We start from the raw sequence: 19,229 nt of genomic DNA on the forward strand, positions 1-19,229 counted from the left end.
GGGACACGACATGGCGTCCAGCCGAAGGTTCAAATTATCCCGCTACTGAAGCGCCATCAGTGAGTCTAGTTATTTTTTACAAGGTCTTTGGTTAGATGCAAAAATTGATGACACTGTGGGAGAGAGGGGAGACGAACAGACGGGGGGGGGGGGGGAGGGGGGGTGGATACTAGCTAACGCCTGATTGCACTCAGGTGAAATGGTCTAAGAAAGTTTGGGAACCACCGCTGTAGGAGCTGGAGTCTAGTCGGGATGTGGGCGACGGAGTCTCGGCACGGCTGGGCTGAAAGGCTGGCCTCGCAGGTGGCTCTGGCGGCGGCGTCCTGTGAGGAGCCGCGGCGCGCTTTGTCCTCCCCCTTCCTCACCCCACAGCCCCCCCCCCCCTCTGCCCCACCGCTGCCGGCGGCGCGCACTCGACGCTGGGGCCGGAGCCAGAGCCGGCCGGGCATTCCGTCATGCGGGACGGTGTGGTGCGGGCGCCGAGCGGCGGCGGAGCGCGCGGCGGAGGGTGCTTGTGTCTGGCGCTGCTGCTGCTGACGGCGGGCGGCGCGCGCGCGCTGCGCTGCGAGCGCATCAACATCCCCGCGTGCCAGGGGCTCGGCTACAACCTCACCACCATGCCCAACGTGCTGGGCCACGAGGACCAGATACAGGCCGAGAGAGCGGTGAGTACCACCACTAGCAGCGGCGGCGGAGCGTCGTGCGTTGCCCGTGAGCGGCAAGCACGCGGGCAGCGCAGTTCAGTGACTATGATTGTGCTCATCACGTGCTAAGTGTAGTGTCAACATCACCTTTCATATTATAACATTAATGCGCGCAAGGACTAAAAAACTACCGTCACTATCGTCCCCGAGTGGAAACACGGACAGAAGTACATCGTTTCTTCTGTCAAATTCCTTTCCGTACATATTTGTTATGAAAAAAAATGGCGCAGACTACTGGCTGTGCTCTTAATTCTCTTCCAGCCTGGTGACTAGGTAACTGGCTGAAGCATTCCGCTGTAGAATCTTGAATGACTTAATTTAGTATTAAAAGCGACGGCCGCTAAATTTAAGGATCAACGGAAACATATCCACGTCACATACGTCTGATGCTAATCTATACAAAAATATATGTAGCTATATAATAGTTTTATTTCAAAACCGCAGATAGTTCACGTCTGTGTTGAAAAACACAAACAGTCAAATGGTTCAAATGGCTCTGAGCACTATGGGACTTAACATCTATGGTCATCAGTCCCCTAGAACTCAGAGCTACTTAAACCTAACTAATCTAAGGACATCACACAACACCCAGTCATCACGAGGCAGAGAAAAATCCCTGCCCCCGCCGGGAATCGAACCCGGGAACCCGGGCGTGGGAAGCGAGAACGCTACCGCACGACCACGAGCTGCGGACCACAAACAGTTCCCAGTGTCCTTACGCACCCGTAGTGGACTATGTTACAGGCGCAAGGACCTGTGTTGAGAAGTGGTACAACTTAGATCCTCGCGTATTTATTGATTGCACATTAGCACTGCAAGTGTGTTAGTTGAAACAGGCGCAGTGGAAAAGCTGCCGGGGTTTGATGACCACAGTGAATCGGGCGTGCGACATGCAACATGCAACAGGCTAAGACGAATACAGCCGCAAAAGATGAAGCGTAGTTTTTTTTACTGATATTTCGGCAAGAAAAAAACTCTGCCCGACTATGGTAACAGTCAAGAATGTGTTAGCCGTTTCATTCGTAGCAAAGGGGTACCTCAACTGTGAGACCTTTCCATTTAGTGCCACTAGATGATGGACAATCGCAATGCATACAGCCCTGTTGCCATAGAGTAGTTCAGTTAGTAACTCGCAGATACCGCGCGTTGGCAATAACATGTGTCACGGCATAATTTTCTGTTGAACAACAACCTTGTTTCTGCCACGAGTATGGGAAACACAGTGATCGGAGCATTTAGTATAAAGTTAAGAGGTACATGCTCGTGTAGTAAGACACAGTAATGTGTGAGGTGAGTGACTGATGTTCGTGGGCATTGACTCCTGGAGTCCGTCTCTCTCACAAGTGCTCCCTAAACGCTGCCCGCTGTGATTGTGAAGACGAAAGTAGGTTGAGTGCGGAGACCTGCAGACCACTTCCGCATCTGTGCCTTGTCCGTGAACAGAGTTACAGGAGACAAATACTGCAATGGTACCGGGCGTCCTGGACCGTTCCCGTTACACAGGCAGCAAGCTCACGGGACATTATAACGCCTGTAAAAAGGATTGGTTGTATGCAGTGCGGTCAGTAGCCAAGTGTGTGAAACTGGAATGGTGAACGCTACAGCGATCTGCAGTATCAAATGTTTTTTATTCCAGTCTTTGATCACAATATCAATCCTTTTGACGATGACGGATTTCAGTCCGTGATGATCATCCTCTGATCTATAATATACAAATATATACACCTAGTGAGCAGTGTGTCTTTCAATACAATATAGCAACGCGTATCACAATATGCCATCATACAACCAGGGAAATGTACAGATAAAATACAGTAAAAGGTTCCTTTTCTACACCATGTCCTAAAGTGATAAGGCCATAATGGTATCGTCAAAAGATGTAAATATAGGCAGCACAGCATAAGATGTAGGCCACATCGTCCACACAGTCATTATTGCTACTGGCTACTGAAGTACAGAAGCTTCCAGAAATCTGTTTGCCTTCATCCCACCTAGATGTCGCTACTGTGGGCTTAGATCTAGTCATCATTTACGTAAAAAAACATAATCTGATAAAAACACATTAGGTAAAATACATGTAGCAGACTTTTAAATATTGATAACTATCATAGGTGTATATATTTGTATATTATAGATCTGAGGATGGTCATCACGGACTGAAACCGGTCATCGTCAAAAGAATTGATATTGTGATCAAAGACTGGAATAAAAAACATTTGACAGCATTGTATCACTGTTCGTATACGCGACTGTATGTCGCAGCTGGTGCGTTGGGCGACTCCCGTTGATAGGACACCTGTTGCGTGCGAACCATGTCGTGTGTTCAGCGCAGGCGATATGTCTCCCAAAGTGAATCACGGCAGCAAATTCATTCCGTCCTGACGTCCGTGTTCCCCGAGGTGTCACGACTGCCTCTGTAAAGCTGAGGTCGTGCGTTCGAATTCCGCATCTGAAGTGACTACACCGAGCGAAGTGACGCGAAGGTTAATGCACTGTACTCGCTTTGGGGAAGAACGGGATCCAAACGCTCGCCTGGCAGTTCGGAGCTAGAGTTTGCTCCACTTTCCTAAATTAATTAATCCCATTGACGGGATGGTTCTTTTAGGGAGGGCACAGCTGGTTTCATCCTAGTCCTTGTCATATCCTACCTTATACTTCGCTTCTAATCTCGTCGTATAACAGAACAATTATCACTTTTATCATCAGAATGTTAAATGGAAAGAAAATTGTGGTATAGCGCCCTGTAAAAGAGTATCGTAAGAGACGGATTGGGAAAGAATGAAGGAGATTCTTTATAAAGGAATTATCCAGGTATTCACCTGAAGTGATTTAGAGAAATTACAGAAAATCATAATTTGGGAGGCTGGACAAAGATTCCGAATGTGAGCTCATCGTGTAATCCACTAAGTTGGTTCGAGGGCGATAGTTGTGCCCCTACCCCGCGCCAAATCTTTGTTGTTGTGTCAAGACTGATCTGTTAGCGTTGTCTGAGGTCTCGGTTAGCTTGTAACTTGACAATCTGCTTGTGAGTTGGCGAAGTCTGTGAATGTGAATACGAACAGATTTCTGTATAACGTAACGCACTTTTCGTACTAAGAACTTATGCTTCATGGTAAATGACAAAAGGTGCATTACGTAACAAAAAAATCTCCGACGAATATTTTGATTTTGATGCAGATATCACACTGAATAGGAAAACTGAAAGGCGCGATAGGGAAGATGCGTATGTGCATCAAAGCGCATAACTTTCCTTTCTTGGTAGGAATGTTGTGCGCTATTTGATCTACAATAGCGAACAGCGAAGCGACATCGCAATGTGAACGGGTATTCTGTAGTGTTTTGTTAAGTGTTTTTGCCGCGACAGCGAAAGGAAATGATTCTGAAAACCGAAAAGACAATATCATAATTATTAAATGTGAGAGCAGTCGGTTGAATAGGCTACAAAATAACAATTTAAGCTAATAAACAGAAAAGAATTAATGGGTTATATTATATCACGTGGAAATGGTTGGCAGTGACAATTTCGTTGTTTGTTTGCGTGGAACCAGATGCCTACAAAATATAACGAATATTGCAAAAAAATGTTCAAATGTGTGTGAAATCTTATGGGACTTAACTGCTAAGGTCATCAGTCCCCAAGCTTACACACTACTTAACCTAAATTATCCTAAGGACAAACACACACACCCATGCCCGCGGGAGGACTCGAACCTCTGCCGGAACCAGCCGCACAGTCCACGACTGCAGCGCCTCAGACGGCTCGGCTAATCCCACGCGGCATGAATATTGCAATTGCAGAACAAATCCCAGTGGCCTATAAATTAAAAAGTGGTGATTATTCTATAATTTTTATACGTCTAACGGTCGTGAAACAATTTCATTGTACGGCAACTTTCATAAAATACAATTAAACATCGTGGTCACTAAGATGCCCCCACGTGTAGTTTGCACTTTCAGTAACAATCACAGAAATGTTAGGTTTTCAGACGCAAAATTAGGGCTTCGATTTGGATGTGAATAATTGGCTTGCGGATGGTGTGGCAATATTGCCAACCATAATTTGTACAGAAATCGCGTTAAGCATGACCACATCCTGCCTACAGATACGTAAAACTGTTTTCGAAGCTTTTCGTATTCCACGACTAATTGGTTATAAATACTTACGTCTAGCGAATTATCTTCTACAAATTGGTTTGAAATTAACACCATTTCCGAAAGCTTGTGTTACCCATTATTTGTATACTGTGATGGCAGACGGAATGTCAGACAAAGAGAAATGCACGCGAAAGGTCTGTATAAGCTCAATGTTCGAATCCCAGTCTGTCACAGCTTTAATGTACCAGGAAGCCTCAGAATATCAAAACCATCCAGCGACATTTGATAAGAAAGGACCGAGTCAAAATGAGGACGCCCTAACAAAAATGGGTTCATTGCGTAAAAATACGTCCATCGCATACGTCGATCTGCTTATGAAACATGCGCTCTCGCCTACGTTAAGCCCGGTCCACACGCAACGATCTGTCTGCGCAGCCATCGGCGCAGATATCTGTACATGCAAAAGGTCGCTGCAAATGTGGTGTGTTCACACGACACAAACCCCAATCTACTACTCGCCCGCCATCTGTCGGTGTAGAAATGAAATATCAGTGGCAAGCGACTACGCTCCCCGTAAACGTCAAAATTTAATTCAGTTATTTTGAAATATAGAAATGGAGGAAGTTCTGTTGTGGTCTGTGTTCGGAACTTGTGTTGCAAAAAACATTCAGACCAACCGCAGGAAACAGAGAAAGCGGTCAAAATGGTGTAGACAGTGGCTGCTAAAGCGAAAGCAGTTTTCTCACGTAAATTTACTGCGAGAGTTGCAGGGCGAACCAGTTTTGTTTTACATTACCTCGTGTTCCATTTCCTCGCACATTGACACTCCAATTTAATCTTCAATTGTATTCCTGCTTGGTCTTGGCATTTCTTGATCACTAAGAAAGATAAGCAGATCAAAATACCATAACGTTGGCTGGTATACTTGATCTACTCCTACACCAGATCTTCTAGATTTCTGAACTTTGGATAAGTCTTTTCGGTAAACAATTCGCTGACAGACTTAATTTACTTGACTTGCCTTCATGAACTCATCCTTCAAGAAAGCGTAAATAGCTTCACATCTGTTGGGTATTATTTCACTCATTGCTTGTTTCGATATTGCAGATGAAAATTCCAAATACTTGTAGCTCCTTCCTATTGCTAGGAATCTTAATGTTACCGCCAGCCGTTCATGAGGAGAAATTGCCCTTCTCATACAAGTATTTTTTCTCATAATATGAGGGGTTACAAGCTTTAAGAGATAATTATAAGTTTCGACATCCATCCGCAAATAATTTCGCCAATTCGCAACGAAATTATTTTTTTATTACCGTTTCTCTGCTTGCCGAGGCGTCAACTGCCCGCAATTTTTCAATTAGAGCATTGTATGCTGCTGTCTTTTTGTCTCGGTCACTATATTCTTTACTTTTAATCTTCCACAAACATGGGTGGTTTCTGTATATTTCAATGAATTCACTTACAAACTCTCGAGAACACTGACGAGTATCAGCTATTTTAATGCTCTGTGCGTACAAATACAAACACTAGACTGAGCAAACAGCTGTTTCGCGCCAGATTTGCGGCGATCTCCTGTCCACACGCTCCAACTTGTCTGCGCAGATGTGGTTTGAACCCACAGATTTGAGAGGTTTCGCTCAAACCTCCAACTTCCAGGTTTGCACACACCTCAGGTTGGTGCAAATCTTCTGTCCACACGCAACGATCTGTCTGCGCACATGTGATGTGCGCAGACATTTGCGCAGACAGATCGTTGCGTGTGGACGGGCCTTTAGCGCACGAGAGAAGCGGCTCCCTAGGAAGGCAGCTACGCCCCCCCGCCCCCCTCAGCTACTGTGTGATGGCCTGCACACGCGCGCACACACTCACACACACACACACACACACACACACCACACACACACACACACACACACACAGCGCGGCCTCCAACAGAAGCTCCGCGCCCCGAGTGCGCTACACGTCCACGTCCACCTACACCTACTGGCTCGCGACATCCGCTTTGGCCGGAGGCGACGCCAGATGTGAGGCTGATGTCACGGCGACGCCCCCGCGGGCGGTGTCCGACCGTGAGCAGCGCCCAACCTGCTGAGTGGTGGCCTGACAGTAGTCAGCGACCGACCGCCTGCCGTCGCCGCTCTGCGGCCACCCAAGCTACAACCTCAGCCTGCGTAGCCGGTGTCTGTTGGAAGTCTGCATCTGATGTCTATGCTCGCTGCCTCTTCTTCGTGCGCAACTGTGACGAAAGTGTAGCTATATGTTTCATCTACGTCTACATTTATACTCCGCAAGCCACCCAACGGTGTGTGGCGGAGAGCACTTTACGTGCCACTGTCATTACCTCCCTTTCCTGTTCCACTCGCGTATGGTTCGCGGGAAGAACGACTGCCGGAAAGCCTCCGTGCGCGCACGAATCTCTAATTTTACATTCGTGATATCCTCGGGAGCTATAAGTAGGGGGAAGCAATATATTCGGTACCTCATCCAGAAACGCACCCTCTCGAAACCTGGACAGCAAGCTACACCACGATGCAGAGCGCCTCTCTCGAAGAGTCTGCCACTTGAGTTTGCTGAACATCTCCGTAACGCTATCACGCTTACCAAGTAACCCTGTGACGAAACGCGCCGCCCTTCTTTGGATCTTCTCTATCTATCTGTCAACCCGACCTGGTACGGATCCCACACTGATGAGCAATACTCAAGTATTGGTCGAACGAGTGTTTTGTAAGCCACCTCCTTTGTTGATGGACTACATTTTCTAAGGACTCTCCCAATGAATCCACACATGGCACCCGCCTTACCAACAATTAATTTTATATGACCATTCCACTTCAAATCGTTCCGTACGCATACTCCCAGATATTTTACAGAAGTAACTGCTACCAGTGTTTGTTCCACTATCATATAATCATACAATGAAGGATCCTTCTTTCTATGTATTCCCAATACATTACATTTTATGACCGCAACCAGTCACAAAAGAAAGTGAAGCACCCGGAAGAGGTTGAGGAAACGAAATGGAACGTCACGAATTGAGCGGGTATAGGAGGTCTGTTCAAAAACTTCCGGAACTTTGTCGATAAGTCTTTTTTTTTTGCGCTTACCTTTTAATTATCGTGCATGGTCTTCGAAATACTCTCCTCCACAATTGATACACCGCTACCAACGCCTTTTCCACTCCCGGAAGCAATCTTGGCACGCCTCTTGCTGGATCGCGCGCAGCGCCGTCTGCGAATTTTCTTTTATCTCGTCTACGTTGCAGAACTTCGTCGTTTCATCGGAGTGCAAGAGCCATGAATTGTTGCCGGCCGTTGTGGCCGAGCGGTTCTAGGTGCTACAGTCTGGAACAGCGCGACCGCTACGGTCGCAGGTTCGAATCCTGCCTCGGGCATGGATGTGTGTGATGTCCTTAGGTTAGTTAGGTTTAACTAGTTCTAAGTCCTAGGGGACTGATGAACTCAGATATTAAGTCCCATAGCGCTCAGTGCCATTTGAGCCATAGATAGTCTCGCTACATTTCAGGCTGTTTCCGTCTCCCATTTTCTCGCACGTGTCGCAGCAAGTCCCGGCAGTACAGTCGATTAAAAAAGTTTCTCCCTGTGGCAACGAATTCATGGTGAGCTAATCCTTCAAAGTCAGAGAAAACTATGAGCATGGCTTTTGATCTCAGCATCATAACCGTAGACCCACATCCGGTCACCAGTTATGAGTCAATTCAGGAACATCTCGTTCTCATTTGCGCGATCCAAAAGATTTTCACAAGTTGCGAGACGAAGGTCTTCCTGGTCTCGACTCATCAGCCGTGGGACGAACTTGGCGATAACACGACGCCTTGGAAGGCGCTGTGTCAGGAGTTCACGAATGATCCAACTGAAATGTTACATTCTTCTGCAAACTCTCGGACAGTCAGTCTTCGATTGGTACTCACAATGTCGTTGACGTTTCTGACTTCAGCGTCGTCAGTAGATGTCGAAGGGCGTCCTGAACGAGGGTCATGTTTAGCTCCCGTCCGGCTATTTTAAAACCATGTGAACCATTCATAACACCATTCGTAGCACTCATCACCGTAGGCTTCCTGCCTCAATTGGTGTGTCTCTGCAAAGGTTTCCTTGAGTTTCATGCAAAATTTAATGCAGACACGTTGCTCCTCTAACTCTGCCATCTCAAAACTCGCAAACTGTGCAGCACAACGTTCTACTCAATACAGCACTGAACAATAACTAATAGACACATAACAGTGAAACTTCCGGCAGCTACACATTAAACTCAGGCATGTGCAGGGATGCCAACCGCATTCCACTCCAACAAACCATTGGCACGAAATTCCGAATGTTGCGGAATTTTTTGAACAGATCTTGTATGATGTTATATCAATTCTTACAAAATCGAGCGAATTTACGAATAACTTGTCAATATGAGCCCACTACTCGGTATGAAGCTGCACCCATCCGACCCCGACGCGTGCATTGATTCGGTTGGGAAGGGCGTCACACAGCCGTTGTACTCTCTCCTGAGGCAATCTGGTCCGCAGCTGCTGTAACCGGTCCTTGATATTCTGGATACTGGCATGGGACTGGGTTGACGTCCGAGCTGGTCCCACACGTGTTCCAACGGAGACAGATCTGGGGATCTTGCTGACAACGGGAGTATCTCAACATCATGCAGGCAGTTCATAGAAACACATGCCACGGGTGGACGAACATTGTCCTCTCCAAAAATGAAGGACGCACAACACCCGAGACTTACGGTTGTGTCGTCAGACCTTCGTCAGTCACAACCAGCCGTGACCTGAAGTCATATCTGACGGCTCCCCACACCATGACGCCGCGAGTAACACCGCTGTGCCTCTCCAAAACATTGGAAGAATGGGACCTCTCCCCAGGCAGCAGCCATACTCGCTGACGATGTTCAGTTCATCAGTGAACACAATGTTGACGCTATTCATCAGCAGTCCATGCTAAGTAGTCACGGTGCCACTCCAAACACAGCCGCTTGTATTAGTGTGTTAACAGCAGCCTACGCATGAGACTGTAGTCCCAAGTTCGCTTGCTGCTAGTCTGACCAGTGCTGCGGAATGACACAGAATGTCGTCGCAGATGTGAAAGGATTACGACGTGCTTGGCGCACCACAAGGTGATCCTCCCTCGTGATGGTCAGACGTGATCGAACGGAACCTTCACTAGGATGCCTGTCCAAACTTTGCCATATAGTCCAACATCAGGTCAGTGCCACGTCCGAGTCACCCACAAATCTAGATATTGTACAATTTGACTATCCGGCCAAATGGAGACCCACAATTAGTCTCCTAACGAACTCTGTGGGGTGCTGATAACGATGTCTCACCGATTAAGCAGCATCTCCCTCTCCTTCACAGTGGTCATTCAACATCTGACGCTAGTCACACCCCTTATATACTCTATCAGGCCTGGTAACAACAGTAAATCCGAATAAAACTAATGCACTCTGGTGCCCATCCTGTCACAGGAAATTCCTACTCTAATCATTTACGTGCCCGCCGATGGTGTGTGCTTGTATGAAGTTACATTGACATACAAATATGTCTTCTGGGTGGTTCACTTTTTTTGTCTGGCACCGTACTTCAAAAGGTAAAACTGTCGTTAACCAAAGGTGGGTTTGAGCACCAGCCTGCTCTACTAGACTTTGTCGTATTGGAAGTTTTATGGATTTTTTTTTAATTGGATTTTTGTGGTAACTTCGTATGAGACCAAACTTCTGAGGTCATCAGTCCCTAGAGGCTTACACACTACTTAATCTAACCTAAGTTAACTTACGCTAATGACAACACACACACCCGTGCCCGAGGGTGGACTCGAACCTCCGAAGGGGGGAGACGTGGTATGCCGTTGCCCTGCTTCGACCTTTGAATTGACTTGTCCAGCCAGTTATCGGGAGAGCCTACAGTTTAACGTGGATCCGAGTCAGGGTGCAACTCGTCATTTTTCGCATTAACGAGGGTTGCTAGAGATGGAAGCAGTCAAAGTGCTTGATTCGTATGTTTTATTCCCTGTATAAACATGGCGCTACACATTTAGGACTTTCGCTCAACAACAGTGCATCAGTCTAACAGTAAACAGATCTACATGCTACACGATCAAATAAAACCTATACTAACTCAACCTACTCCAACAGTCTGTATGGTGTGCTTATGCCCGTCCTTTATGTAGTAGAAGCCGCGTAGATTCAAGAGATGCCGCAGATTAACTGTAACGGCAATGAAGTTATATTTTGCAGTGATGTCTGTAAACGTCGTCAGAAAAAGTACGTTCATCACAGATCATGACGGAGCAACGACTGATGTTTGGACGCATTGTTTCTCGCCTTACGGTATATTGGTTCAAATGACTCTGACAAGGGAACCTCCCCATCGCACCCCCCTCAGATTTAGTTATAAGTTGGCACAGTAGATAGGCCTTGAAAAACTGAATACAGATCAATCGAGAAAACAGGAAGAAGTTGTGTGGAACTATGAAAAAAATAAGCAAAATATACAAACTGAGTAGTCCATGTGCAAGATAGACAACATCAAGGAGAGTGTAAGCTCAGGAGCGCTGTTGTGTCGTGGTTAGCGTGAGCAGCTCTGGAACAAGAGGTCCTTGGTTCAAGTCTTCCCTCGAGTGAAAAGTTTACTTTCTTTATTTTCGCAAAGTTATGATCTGTCCGTTCGTTCATTGACGTCTCTGTTCACTGTAATAAGTTTAGTGTCTGTATTTTGCGACCGCACCGCAAAACCGTGCGATTAGTAGACGAAAGGACGTGCCTCTCCAATGGCAACCGAAAACATTTGATCGCAAGGTCATAGGTCAACCGATTCCTCCACAGGAAAACACGTCTGATATATTCGATACGATACTGGTGACGGCATGTACGTCACAGCAATATGTTGTCGACCCACCTAACTTGTACACTTGGCGAATGGGTAAAATGGTTCTTCTACCTTGCCCGATTTAGGTTTTCTTTTGGATGTGATAATCATTCCCGAAAAAGTGATCTCATCGGACGGACGAACGGACAGATAATAATTGTCTGAAAGCAAAAAATTAAAATTTTCTCTGGAGGGAAGACTTGAACCAAGAAGCTGCTCACCCTAACCACGGGACCACGGCGCTCCTCAGCTCACATTCTCCTTGATGTTGCCTATGGTACACATGGACTACTCAGTTTGTATATTTTGCTTATTTTTGTCATAGTTCCACACAACTTCTTCCTGTTTTCTCGATTGATCTGTATTCAGTTTTTCAAGGCCTATTCATTGTGCCAACTTATAACTAAATCTGAGGGGGGTGCGATCGGGAGGTTCCCTTGTGAGCACTATGGGACTTAAATTCTGAGGTCATCAGTCCCCTAGAACTTAGAACTACTTAAACCTAGCCAACCTAAGGACATCACACACATCCATGCCCGAGGCAGGATTCGAACCTGCGACCGTAGTGGTCGCGCGGTTCCAGACTGTAACGCCTAGAACCGCTCGGCCACCCCGGCCGGCCTTACGGTATACATTGCTGAGAGGACTTCATGCATGTCGTGCTCCATACCTATTAGTAATACGTAAATAATCTCATATACGTCCACGACAGCTGTTAATTAAAGTGTTTCAACTGCTGGTTACTATTACTTCATCAAAATGTGATGGGAAGCATAGATAGTTATAATATGCGACGCCACTCGTACCGTACCATTATTCTTAGGAGGGGCACGTTCACTAAAATCTACATCCCGGTTGAAATGTTCAATGTGGTCTTTTAGAAACACAGAAATCATAAGATTACAAGCTTTGAAGTGCGGTGTTAGAGGAAGCTGTTTAAGATGAAATGAATCAACCGACTAAGGACTCAGGATGTCACGCAACGACTAAACGAGGCAAAACATCCCTAATAAAGAACCAACGAATCGTCCAGATGGAATCGCGCGCCACGCATTACGTGATTAACCGCTGCTGAAAATTACGATTGATGGGGTGGCCGAAGAAAAGTATCAGATCAGACCTGGAAACAAGAACATAAGGCACTTCGTCAATGATGCGAGACGCAGCAATTATGGTTGTTGTTGTTGTTGTTGTGGTCTTCAGTCCTGAGACTGGTTTGATGCAACTCTCCATGCTACTCTATCCTGTGCAAGCTTCTTCATCTTCCAGTACTTACTGCAACCTACATCCTTCTGAATATGCTTGGTGTATTCATCTCTTGGTCTCCCTCTACGATTTTTACCCTCCACGCTGCCCTCCAATACTAAATTGGTGATCCCTTGATGCCTCAGAACGTGTCCTATCAACCGATCCCTTCTTCTAGTCAATTTGTGCCACAAACTTCTCTTCTCCCCAATCCTCTTCAACACCTCCTCATTAGTTATGTGATCTACCCATCTAATCTTCAGCATTCTTCTGTAGCACCACATTTCGAAAGCTTCTATTCTCTTCTTGTCTAAACTATTTATCGTCGACGTTTCACATCCATACATGGCTACACTCCATACAAATTCTTTCAGAAACGAGTTCCTTACATTTAAATCTATACTCGATGTTAACAAATTTCTCTTCTTCAGAAACGCTTTCCTTGCCATTGCCAGTCTACATTTTACATCCTCTCTAGCTTCTACCATCATCAGTTATATTGCTCCCCAAATAGCAAAACTCCTTTACTACTTTAAGTGTCTCATTTCCTAATCTAATACTCTCAGCTTCACGCGAGTTAATTCGACTACATTCCATTATCCTCGTTTTGCTTTTGTTGGTGTTCATCTTATATCCTCCTTTCAAGACACTATCCATTCCATTCAACTGCTCTTCCAAGTCCTTTGCTGTCTCTGACAGAATTACAATGTCATCGGCGAACCTCAGAGTTTTTATTTCTTCTTCATGGATTTTAATACCTACTCCGAATTTTTCTTTTGTTTCCTTTACTGCTTGCTCAATATTCAGATTGAATAACATTGTGGAGAGGCTACAACCCTGTCTCACTCGCTTCCCAACCACTGCTTCCCTTTCATGCCCCTCAACTCTTATAACTGCCATTTGGTTTCTATACAAATTGTAAATAGCCTTTCGCTACCTATATTTTACCCCTGCCAGCTTCATAATTTTAAAGAGGGAATTCCAATCAACATTGTCAAAAGCTTTCTCTAAGTCTACAAATGCTAGAAACGTAGGTTTGACGGCAATTTTGGATAGCTGCGAAATGTCGCAACTGGAGAACTGCATCAAACTAGCATTACGGTTGATGAATGAAACACACAGATTGTTTGTATTTCGAAAAACGCGGACTCGGCCGTCTTTCAAGTAAAGCTCTCCAGACTTTTGATTTTGTTTCAACGGACTTAACAAAAACTCTCGTAGGCGCCTGTACCACGTACGTGCGTCTCGTTGCTAGTCGAGGGCGAGTTAGCCACACACGAGCCTGTTTGGAAGCGTAGCTGCGCCTTTCCCGGTAGGACGGAGGTAATACGTCCCGCCGCGTGTCAGGTCTAGGAGCGAGAGGTTGGCGGTTCGAGCCCCGCCGGGGCAGTGGCCGGCGCCGGCCGGCTGTGATCTCGCCGCCGACTTGCCGCACGGCTGCTCCTGCGCAGCTAACGAGGCCGCGGCTCCGAGCTCTGCCTACAAATAGCGGCCGGCCGATACACCAGATGGAGGCCCTATCGAGCTCTGTACCAAATTTGCATACTGAGTTACCTCCAGCCTCGGCCGTAATTTAATGCAGATCCCTCGAGCAGAAAAGAGTAAGCAAAGAAGCAGAACTCATCAACGTATATACTCCAAAAGCCACACTACGCTGAAGGGCGAAGGGTACTTTATACAATTGCTAGTCATTCTCTTTCCATTTCAAATGGAGCGAAGGAAATATGATTGCTTGTATACTGTTGAGGTTGTTGTTGCCTTGAGTCCGATGACTGGTTTGAGGCAGCTATCCCAGCTATCCGTATCTTATGCATCTTTGCATCTATTTGAAATTGATTACTGTATAGTCTTCCCACATTTTCCTCCACTGTTCGTATGTTAATAATAGCCATAATGTGTAGTGACACAATGAGCGGCCTACAGAAGTAGAAAATAGTGAGTGAGGAGCGCTGGATGTTAGCGCAGACGGAAATCGTTTCTTATTAGAGGCTTGTGCCGCCATGCTTTGCCGCCAGCTGTCTCTGCGAGTGCGTGAATATCTGCGCGGCAGGTGTTGTCACAAAAAAGCTTTCAGCAACACGTTGGGAACTGCCGCGTTTACCGTGGCTGTTCAGTTACTTTAGTACAAGAACTTCGTTCTTCTTTACAGACACGAGGGTAAGAGTTTTCAGCAGTTAAACACGCATTTTAGTAGCTATTTTCATTGTTGAAACTTGTCCCTGTCAGTGTATGGCCACGTGTTTACGGAGATAATGGGTTAGATATTTTCAGTGTACACCAAGGTAAAGCGTGCAGTTTCTGTGTTCTTATTGTTGGAGCTTGGAGTAGTCTTTTCGTTTTATTCGATTACAGAATTAGCAACACATACTTGGAATTGGTCAAGTCGATTAAATATTAAGGGTAGCATTAGAAAGGTGTATAGTGAACATGTAAGATGAGCTGTGGGCTATAGGGAGGCTTATTGTTAGATGTGAGAATTCGCGTGAAGTCTAGCACATATACAAAGGTCACATACACGTAAACTCGTAAGATCTATTACTCACGAGTAAATCTACCCGAGGGGTACACTTTGATGTTGATCGAATTTGAGTATGTTGTGTAGAGCACAAGTAGATACACATTTATGCGGGCCCAAAAGACAGTTAACGGGGTGAAACAACCACTCGAAAAAAAACTGAGTTTAATATATCTGAGTGAATACCGTTGAAACAGTAATAGATTTAAAAAACTTCAAACAAAACTTCTATTGTTTTTAATGTACGTTACAACGGTACACGTAGATTTGCGAAAAAGCAATTTTTTTCAAAACCCCTTCCCCCTCTATTTTGTTATTCATTTAGACATTTGACTAACAGCAAGACGTATAGCTTCGTTAATACCAAATTCAATCGTATATAATGAAATGGCATTCCAGAGACATATTTGTCAGAAATGAGCTAGAAATATTTCTGTAACACTGTACACGCGCCCGATATGCGTCCACTTCAATGCCAATTTTCATCATGTTCGGTTGTTTAGTAATGCTTTCCCAGATAAATATATTCTAAATGTATATTCTACATATATTGTTCTACGTTTAAAAGTCAAAATAATGAATAAAGCAAGAACAGCCAATCATTTTTCAAATATAAAATGAAAATATAAAGCGGACATCACTTACATAAATAGATACATTTAGCGCATAAAACTTACCAACTGCGGTTATTCTGACTGTTATTGTGTAAACAAGCAAATACCCCAGTTGAAATATTTATAAAAATTTGCCAGACGAGATGGTCATTAGCCAAGTTTACAGCAATGTTTTAAAAATTGTAATATAAGAATACAAAAATTGTAATACAAATGTGGGAAGGTTTACAAAAGCATTCCGAGAAGCAAAGGAATATTACAATAATAATTTATGTAACATGAGGAGGAACGTGTTTTATATAGAATAAATTGTGTTTAGAATGTGACATGTAGCAATGACGTCCAGTTATAATACAAGAATTGCGAAGGTGTGTCGAGTTTTGTTAATACGAATGTATACAGAACATAAACATTTAATTTCAATCGCATTGTGAAATACGCGGACGTTTGTGCTTAAAGACACTACAGAAGCATCATGGATACCAAATTCTACTACTTTATATCTCGGTGTGTGGTTGTTTTATTTTCTGTGTTATAATCTAATGCTTCGTTGTCAAGAAATTTGAAGGACAGCGAACTCTTCTACGCATATTCATGTGAGTATCGAAACACGCAACACACAAACTGAAGACAAATTTCTTATTTCCGTATGACCATTTCTTTTGGCGGCTTAATAGAAGTCTGTCGTACGTCATTCCGAATTACTTCGTGTGCAACGACCTCATAAACTGAAGCGTCTGCAAACTAAAATAACGCTATTCCGTCGGGGAAACGACAACAGCCCTGCGTGGTACTTCATTCCCAAACGTGACGATATGTCGTATTTGTTTTGTGGGAAAATTTGAAGGTACCATCGACACGTGAAAATATCTTTATGTAGCGTTTCTCTACAGCTGCCCCTCTCTATGCACACGCTTCAGGTCTTCTTTCAGTCAGCTTTGTTGGTAGTTCAGCAGCCACTGTGAAAACGTAGCGTGTACACTCCCACACACACATGCAGAGAGAGAGAGAGAGAGAGAGAGAGAAGGAAAGAGAGGAAATGGGGCAGAGTGGAACTAAAGGTGCAAATGAAGCTGGCAGGAATGACACGTGTGATGCGGCTGGCCTGTGATTGGCGGCAGCCCGGGCTCACCTTCCGCCATTACGGATGCAAATGTCTTCATAAGAGCAAAGAAAGCAACGCACTTGAAACTCGCGTGCTCAGCGGGTGTCCCCTCGCCAGCTTGTTTTTAATTGTCTCTTGGCTGTCAACACAACTTGTTTATTGCAAGGCTACAGTGCCGTGTTAACAGCACGTCCTAAATTTCACACAACAATAACACTCGTAAGTGCGTCGCTAGGGACAAAGTGAACCGTAATTCCTGTCCCCGTCCACGATCACGTACACATTTCATGTGCCTGCAGAGGCTTGATGAATAACAGTTAAGAGGCCGTAAATCGAATATAACGTTATATGTGAGGATTTAATTTTTTCTTCTTCTAGACTTAAAGTGTTAGACATTTGTCTTTTGTGGCACCCCTCTTTTCCCTTTGGAGCCGCGCGGGATTAGCCGAGCGGTCTCGGGCGCAGCAGTCACGGACTGTGCGGCTGATCCCGGCGGAGGTTCGAGTCCTCCCTCGGGCATGGGTGTGTGTGTGTGTTTGTCCTTAGGATAATTTAGGTTAAGTAGTGTGTAAGCTTAGGGACTGGTGACCTTAGCAGTTAAGTCCCATAAGATTTGGTTCAAATGGTTCTGAGCGCTATGGGACTTAACATCTGAGGTCATCAAAAAAAAAAAAAAAGGTTCAAATGGCTCTGAACACTGTGGAACTTAACTGCTGTGGTCATCAGTCCCCTAGAACTTAGAACTACTTACCTAACTAACCTAAGGACATCACACACACATCCATGCCCGAGGCAGGATTCGAACCTGCGACCATAAGATTTCACACACATTTTTTTCCCTTTGGACTTACAGCTGAGGATTTTGAGAACCAAACTGTGAGTATTCATTCATTGAGTTTCATTCTGTTTAGTGGATTTTTATTTCCAAGTGCAAAAATGTTCAGTTCGTTCCTAATCCAGTGCATCCTTTCATCGGTCTAAGAAATCTCAACTCTGCTGCCCTAATTCTACGTTCGTGTTCATTACCTAAGCTGTATAACGGACATCTGTGCAGCTGTGGTCTTGTTGCTGCTGTTGTGGTCCGCAACCTCAGTTATGCGAGTGCTGGGACGCAGAAGCGCGCCATGTGTGGGTGACGGCGGACTGGCAGCTCATCTGGGACGTGTGCGCCGTACCCTGCGGTTAGCGTTGGGAGGGTCAGTCGGCTGAAGGCGAAAGCAGCGCCGGGCCCTGGACCAGCCGCCGTGTGACGCAACGCAGTCTGCTGGCCGCCGCCGTGCCGTGTGGCGGGCAAGACCCGCCAGGCCGGCTGTAACTGAAGACGAACGCTGTTTCGAAACTCTGCGGAACAACTGTATCTGCATTCTCTGTGAGATATTAGGGGAAACCTTAGGAATACCTCACAGAAATTACTATATATTGTCAAGCAAACATTACTATCGTTCCATAACAATCGTCTGGGTTGTGGACTACTGGCAGTAGCGGCCGGAACGTTATACTGTCATTTGACGATACAACGCGGTCTGTAACCGAGAACAGTTTCCTGGAAGTTGACTCCGACATCGAAAACCTACGAACATATACACTACTGGCCATTAAAATTGCTACACCAAGAAGAAATGCAGATGATAAACGGGTATTCATTGGACAAATATATTTTACTAGAACTGACATGTGATTACATTTCACGCAAGTTGGGTGCATAGATCGTGAGAAATCAGTACCCAGAACAACCACCTCTGGCCGTAATAATGGCCTTGATATGCCTGGGCATTGAGTCAAACAGAGCTTGGACGGCGTGTACAGGTACAGCTGTCCACGCAGTTTCAACACGATACCACAGTTAATCAAAAGCAGTGACTGGCGTATTGTGACGGGACAGTTGCTCGGCCACCATTGAACAGACGTTTTCAATTGGTGAGAGATCTGGAGAATGTGCTGGCCAGGGCAGCAGTCGAACATTTTCTGTATCCAGAAAGGCCCGTACAGGACCTGCAACATGCGGTCGTGCATTATCCTGCTGAAATGTAGGGTTTCGCAGGGATCGAATGAAGGGTAAAGCCACGGG

General features: G+C 45.4%; 1 protein-coding gene across 1 annotated transcript in view; it reads left to right on the forward strand.

Moving 5' to 3' along the window:
* Positions 1-453: 453 nt before the first annotated feature.
* LOC126234977 (frizzled-9-like) overlaps positions 454-19,229 on the forward strand; it is a 250,520-nt gene continuing 231,744 nt past the window's right edge. Inside the window, exon 1 of the mRNA XM_049943716.1 lies at positions 454-665. Coding sequence (XP_049799673.1) covers positions 456-665 — 210 coding nt within the window. The 5' untranslated portion in view covers positions 454-455. The remainder of the gene's footprint in view (positions 666-19,229) is intronic.

This window comes from Schistocerca nitens, chromosome 2 (assembly GCF_023898315.1).
Source record: "Schistocerca nitens isolate TAMUIC-IGC-003100 chromosome 2, iqSchNite1.1, whole genome shotgun sequence".
Classification (NCBI taxonomy): Eukaryota; Metazoa; Arthropoda; class Insecta; order Orthoptera; family Acrididae; genus Schistocerca; species Schistocerca nitens.